At 34.5% G+C, this 6,924-nt stretch overlaps 1 protein-coding gene across 4 annotated transcripts; it reads left to right on the top strand.

Annotated features, from left to right (window-relative positions):
- The first annotated feature begins 1,126 nt into the window (after positions 1–1,126).
- Positions 1,127–6,683, top strand: LOC107818402 (uncharacterized). 4 transcript variants are annotated; one of them, XM_075221449.1, is made up of 8 exons: positions 1,127–1,284; positions 1,538–1,564; positions 2,591–2,713; positions 3,020–3,347; positions 3,828–3,866; positions 4,190–4,276; positions 4,934–5,257; positions 5,752–6,683. In XM_075221449.1, exons 1-8 carry the CDS (start codon positions 1,238–1,240, stop codon positions 6,283–6,285), a joined length of 1,509 nt encoding a protein of 502 aa, XP_075077550.1. In that variant the 5' UTR covers positions 1,127–1,237; the 3' UTR covers positions 6,286–6,683. The 4 variants fall into 4 exon arrangements, with proteins under 4 accessions (XP_075077550.1, XP_075077549.1, XP_075077551.1 ...); XM_075221448.1 differs by having other exon boundaries at positions 3,828–3,872; XM_075221450.1 differs by lacking the exon at positions 2,591–2,713 and having other exon boundaries at positions 3,828–3,872.
- The last annotated feature ends 241 nt before the right edge of the window (positions 6,684–6,924 follow it).

Genomic DNA, 6,924 nt, shown 5'->3' with positions numbered 1-6,924 from the left:
TATAAAAAGTTTGGGGTTAAACCAAAGTTGGGGGGGGGGGGTTAAATGACTATTTTGTACATAGCCATCGGCTATTTTGGCAGAGGAAACGACTAGATTTTAAATGCCAAAACGGGCAGATTTTTTTTAAAAAAAATTATTGTCGTTTGGACCGTTTAGGCCCGCTAGGACCGGTTCGGTCCCGGTTTCAAACGGTCCGGTCTCGCGGGCCTCAAGCTAAGGACTAGTCCACTTGCCAGGCCTACCTCCCCCGGTCCCAGTCTTAAACGGTTCAGCCCGTTTAGGCCTACTACCCACATGGGCCGCGGTCCTGGATCGACCCACTTGTCAGCCTTAGTCTGTGCATAATTTGGTAAATACCACATTACTGTTCCGAAACCGAATATTTTGGTATTTGATATTTGATATTTTGGTATTCGGTATGGTATTTGGTTTAAGTTTAAAAAAAATTTGGTATTAGGTATGGTATTTGGTATTTTAAAATAAAATACCGAAATATCGATAACGCACCGAAATATATATTATATTACACAAAACACATATTATTAATTATAACATAAATATAAAAAATTTAAAAAATTTCTTTCCTAAGTTCGTCAATTAACTCTAAGCAAGTAACAAGACATTTCTAATGATCAAATTTATTCCTTTATGTGTAATTTTCTCTCTCTCTAGGTTGATATTTGCTGATTTTAGACAAAACTTTTATCAACAAACATTTTTAGTTTTGTACTTTTGAATACTTTAATTAAGAATATTATAGTCTATGACTCTATGCACTAGTTAGTATTCAAATCAAATAAACTGAAGTTACCGAACCGAATAAACTGAAACCAAAAGGAAAAAACCGAACCATATCGAATTTAATTATGTACGATATTGTTATAGCATTTTAAGAAATTTAATACCGAAAATATGGAACTGAAATATTCGACATTTCCTTAATCGAAGATAGAAAGGCCGAAGACGGGTCAATTTTAGTACGGATTGTTAGTTTTCCAAAATTACCACTCGTTCGCCTTTTTCCAGTATTTACATCAGTATGGTATTTCTGTAATTATACAAAAGAAAGACCTATTTTTGGAAACTAACTCTCATCTTTTCCTCTTCAAAAGTCTTCTCAAGTACAGTCTCTGTTCCTTTTTCCCACTGATCAACTCAAACAACAACTTGATAGAACTCAAGCTGAGGAAATTGCTACAAAAAGAAAGCGAAAGAAAAGGAAAGATTTTTCCAAATGGGTTTTCTCAGTTTTACGCTTCACTTGATCGATTTCCTGGCTTGGTAAATTCATTTTCTTTTTCCAATATTCTTGTTTTTGTTTGGTAAAAACTGGAGCTTGGTCATGAAAAATCTTGAGAAGTAGTAGTAGTAATGAGGAAAAAGAACACAAATTTAGCTTTGTAGATAGCAGATTAGTGCTGATTTCTTTTTACCATTATAAATACTTTAGCATGAGTCTACGTATTTAAGTACGTATTTTGCATGTATGTGTATTTATACTTTCTTTTGTTTTCTTGCTTTACCAAATTTGCAGGCCGGTTCTTGCTCTGGGCTATCCTATGTAAGTTTGGGAACTTCCCATTACTCCATATTCATCACTTCCTTTATCCTTTACAAGTCCATATATATATATATATATATATATATATATATATATATATATATATATTGTATATTTGTATGTCTATTTTACAATTCACATTCTGATTTAAGCCCCTTCTCTTTACAAATAACCCAACTTTTATTTTCCCAGTGAATCTCTTTTGTTACTGTAAGCATTTTCCTCATACAACATTTTTTTCGTAGAAAATATCTTTTATTTGAAACATTTTTCAAATGCAGTGGCAAGCCAAGAGTTTGAACAAGGGGATTCAAAAAAAATAAAAATGTTACATCTAAGATTTTATCCTATGTCGAGGCTAGGATTCAATAATTTATTTTAGCATAGTGTTATATTCAGGCGAAGGGGGATTTAATACAGCCTCCTTCACTAACAGCTTGTTTGGATGGTTGTTACATATCATTTCATAATGCATCGTAACATATTGTATTATACTGTACTGTATCCTTTGATGAATACAATGTTTGGATGGATTGTGTCGTTTTGCCGTTGTTTCATGGTATCACGCACCGGTAATATGATGAATAAACTTGCAATATTATAAAGAAAAATTATGACACGGTATATAAAAAGGTAGGGTAAATGATAAAATAAAATTATATAATAATAATGAAGGTTGAGATTGAGAGAAAAACACAAGGAAGCGACGCGACCACACCAAATCGGTCGTTACATAGAGTGGCACATTTCATCGTTACGTAACAGCGAATTTAACAATACGATACTATAAAATTTAAGTAACAATCAAAATAATGTTGTATTTAAAATAACAATACGATATGATACAATAGGTAACAACCATCCAAACAAGCTGTAAAGGTAAACAAGCTGTAAAGGTAGCTAAGGCCGGCCCCAAATGTATCCTAAGGCATAACAAAGTTTCAAGTATTGAAAGCTTCCATTTCCAGCTTTGGTTACTCGTATAGTAGTATTTTTGCTTCTACCAATTCTGTTGTGGAACTGCAGATGTGCTTCAATCCGAGCGATTGAGACTGGCTCCGAGTATCACATGAGGAAGATAGTCACATATTGGACTATCTTTTCCTTTATTTCCCTGTTCGAGCACGTATTTGAGAAACTTATTGAATGGTAATCTGCTGTACTCTTAGCTGGCTATATTAGAAGGGGCAGAAATTAAATTTGTAACCTTTATTTTACGTGTATTCCTTTCATTATCCTTTTTAAATTATGTGAAAATGGAACTCTTTGAATTATTGACACTTAATTAAGGTTAACTTCCAGTAAGATCATTTGACAATTTTTTTCTGTGTCTTAAAAAAATAAGGGCAAACTCAAAGTCGTTAATGGTTAACTTATGATATCCTCAATTAGTGGCATTAACTTATGAAACTACTCCTGTTACATATACTGATATCTTTTCATTTTCTTTGGCAGGGTTCCTCTGTGGCCTTATATAAAATTAATTGCCATATGTTGGTTGGTAATACCTGAGTTTAACAGCGCATGTTATTTTTATCAACATCTTGTTCATCCATGTTTGCCATTGAAACTGCACGATGTTATTGCTCAGTTTTATGGTTCTTGTTATGTTTACCAATGCTTTGCATATTTGTGCTCGTTTGTCAACCTTCAAACTTTCACTGACTGGTTTAACAAGCCAATGGAGGATCCATCTCTCAAGACTGAAACATTTCTGGATGTGGGAGAGAGGTATCTTGAAGAAAATGGATCTGATCCGCTGGTGAAACTTATTGCAAACAAGGTATGTTCATATGTTACTTTAGCAAGGAGTAGCCAGTTCATTACCAAATTGGCCATACAGTTGCTTTGATGTACTTTAGCATATGCAAATTCAGACTACTAATCCATTTCAGTTGCCGAAAGTTAGATTCCCACCATTATAGAAGCAAATGCATGACTACATATTCGACTGGATTTTGTAGCAACTCGAACTTGGCTCCCTGTACTGTATGAAACAGTTTTTTAACTTCTTGTGCTGCTGCTTTATTGGATTTCTGACTCCACAATTATTTGGAAAGTTGCATTAGAAGATGGGTACAGGTTAACTGGTTTGCATATATATATATATGATATCATGCACTAATTTTTGAGATTTGCTTATATCCAGCTAATTCATGAATGCTTCGTTTGCATAGATCTGAATTTCATGTTGTTCCTGTTTTTCATATGATTTCTTTACTGATACTAATATTGTCTCTTTTTGTCTTTTTGTTTTCTTGAGCTGAGGGTCTTTCGGAAACAGCCTCTCTACTCCTTCGGGGTAAGGGTAAGGTCTGCGTACACACTACCCTCCCCAGACCCCAGTAGTGGGATTTTACTGGGTTGTTGTTGTTGTTCGTTTGCATAGATGTAGTGTACCTTCCAACTGTTAAACTATTGTATGTACATGAGGAATAGATTGTGGTAATAACATTATGCAGCTATCAATTTTCTCAAATAAAGCATCAAAGAGTGAATTTTCCTTTTGTTAACAACAGGACTAGTTACTGTCCTATTCTTTTCTAGTGAAATGTTTTTGTCTGTTCACACGCTTTCATTCCTTCAAATCCCATAAATAACAATCATAGTGCCGCCCCTAATCAGACAGCACGTGAAGGGAGTGGTCCTGTTTGGGAAGATATCAAAGTGAGGGAGCACATGGCAAAACATGAAGCAGCTGAGCCCAAACAGGTTATATTTCTTAACCCTTGAATTTCCTTAATTACTTTTTGTGGAACATTACGTGTTCATAAGTAGTGCTCTAGATGCCTTGATATATGAAATATTAAACAAACTGTTAATTGATGATTGATGACAAGAGGAGAACTTGAGATGAAGCTTACTGTAAATGAAGGCAAAATATTAGGCTCATTAATGATTAATCAAGCTAAATGTGAAATGGCAATTGATAATGCACACAGAGGTCAAGTGCATTATCATTTGGACAAAGAAGAAACTTCGTATATGCTGAAAATTCACACCTGAAAGTTTTAACTGGTGCACTTTGTTAAATTAATCCTATTTGAAGCTTGCATTAGATTCATATGTCTTAGTACGGTTTCAGGCCACTTTTTCTCCTGTAAAAATTTGAAGACATTAATAAAGGGAGAGATTTACAACAACTACTACTTCGCCTCAGTCACAAATAAATTGAGTTATTGAAGTAGGATATTTAGGCAGAATCGAGCTCTGGCAAATTTTCCAGAATCCTTGCAATTTACCAAGGGAGAGACATAATACTCTTAATTTTTTTTTTAAAAATCAGTACCCCCTTTATTCTAGCCTAGTATTTGTTATTCTATAATCAAGCAAAAGTAATATGTATGCCAAACGCCTGTGGAACTGCAGGTTGAAGGTGTGAAGGAAAATCAAATTCATATTGAGAAGGAAACGGTAGGAATGCAGGTCGAGGGAATGGTAGTTCCAGCAGATACCGAAGAGTGTAAACTTCCAGAGATTACTTGTACAGTATGCCAACTGACAACCACCTCAGAGCATAACTTGAAGTCCCGTCGTAAAAGAAGGAGACGTAAGGTAACGTGTGAAGAGCTGAAAATTGAAGGAAGCTCACCTGTTACAACAAAGTCAAATCAGCTTAATCAGGCGCAAGTAAAAGATGCAGCTGCACCACAATCAGAGCAAAATACTAATGAAGCAGCTGACCCCAAACAGGTTATTAATTTTTTAACCCTAGAACTTCCTTGGTCTTTCTTGCGATATTAAGTATTGCTCATGCAAATGCTGAGCAAACAATAGATGAATATACTCCATCTGTTCGAAAAAGAATGACACTAGTTCCTTGTTAGTTCGTTCCAAAAAGAATGACATCTTCTAAATTTGGAAATAATTTGGCTTAAATTTCCCATTTTATTCAAATGTTAGTTATGACATTGTTTAAGACCACAATTTCAAAAGTCTTATAAATGTTTTGACATATTTAATACCACAAGCTTTAAAAGTCGTACTTTCTTTCTTAAACGTCGTGCCTAGTCAAACCTCAGTTTCTCCTATAAACATTTGAAGCCACTAAAAATGTGAGAGAATTGAAGCTCTATGTTCTTTTTAAACATTAGTACCACCTTTATTCTAACCTAGCGTTTATTTTTCTATGATAAAGCTAAAGTAATCCTTAGCCAGTGATTAAAATATTCCCTGTGGAACTGCAGGTTAAAAGTGTGGAGGAAAATCTAGTTCAGGTTGGGAAGAAAACAACAGGTGTGCCGATCAAGGAAACAACGCTTCTAGCAGATAATACCAAAGAGATTACACTCCGCGAGACCAATTCTTTAAATAACGTTCAGAAAGAGTGGACTTGTGCATTATGTCAAGTGACAACCAACTCAGAGCATGACTTGAAGTGCCATCTTCTAGGAAGGAATCATAGGGAAAAGTGTGAAGAGCTGAAAACTTGCAAGAAAAAGGCCAAAGCTGAAAGAAATCTTAAGCAGGAGCAAGTAGAACATGCACTTGCACCACAAATAACGCGCAGTAGTACTAATGAAAAGCCAAAAGAAAAGGTCCAACTAGGAGCTACTGGACAATATGAAAAGCAGAAACAAGTGAAGAATGCTGTTGGTGTTACTCATAGTTCTAAGCTGTTGTGTCGTTTTTGTAACGTCAAGTGCCTTAGCGAGATTGATCTGGCTGCCCATCTTAAAGGGAGGAAGCACTTAGCAAAACTTCAAGAAACAATGGTTTAATTTAGGGTTGAAGCATGCAACTTTGTTCTATTATTAGTACTAAAAGTTAATAGCTTAATCACTGGGAAGAAAATAGAGGAACAGTTTATGTCAGAAGGTGAGATATCATTTCTATGTATAATCACTTGGTGTGAGCTATTAGAGCTTCTAATTCTAACTAGTAGGGGTGTACATGGACCGTGTTGGTTCGGTTTTGATAAAAATCGGACCAAACCGACTATATCGGTTTGGATTGGTTCGGTTTTGTCGGATTTTTCAGGTTTTCGGGTCTTTTTGTTACATGTATATTATTTCTATCTTACTTTGTTAAAATTATATATAAAGCTTCGATAAGTGAATATATGTTTAGTCAATATGGAAAAAATTGACAAACATATGATCTATAAAATATTCTAATGGGAGAATTTTTTTAGTAACACATGATAGTTATTTTCTTAGTTGTCTAACAATAATTTATTTATGCTTTCAAGGTTAATACATGAGAGTATCCCAAAAATTCACTATAAAGTTTTAAAAATATAAATAAAATTTATATATTTATATGGCGGTTTGGTTCGGATTTTTTTACTCAATATCAAACCAAGTCAAACCAAACCTAATCGGGTTTTTTAATCGATTTGGTTTGGTTTTTGGTTTGGT

Source organism: Nicotiana tabacum, chromosome 9 (genome assembly GCF_000715075.1).
Source record: "Nicotiana tabacum cultivar K326 chromosome 9, ASM71507v2, whole genome shotgun sequence".
In the NCBI taxonomy this organism is placed as follows: Eukaryota; Viridiplantae; Streptophyta; class Magnoliopsida; order Solanales; family Solanaceae; genus Nicotiana; species Nicotiana tabacum.
The sequence above is the reverse complement of the archived record's forward strand: the minus strand, read 5'-3'. Positions and strand labels throughout refer to the sequence as shown.

Excerpts from the sequence above, each read along its gene's own strand:
- LOC107818402 (XM_075221448.1), top strand. The coding sequence starts at position 1,238 with ATGGGTTTTCTCAGTTTTACGCTTCACTTGATCGATTTCCTGGCTTG. Across the intron at positions 1,565-2,590 it reads CTTGCTCTGGGCTATCCTAT|ATGTGCTTCAATCCGAGCGA; the intron begins GTAAGTTTGGGA and ends GTGGAACTGCAG. Across the intron at positions 3,348-3,827 it reads TGAAACTTATTGCAAACAAG|CTGAGGGTCTTTCGGAAACA; the intron begins GTATGTTCATAT and ends TGTTTTCTTGAG.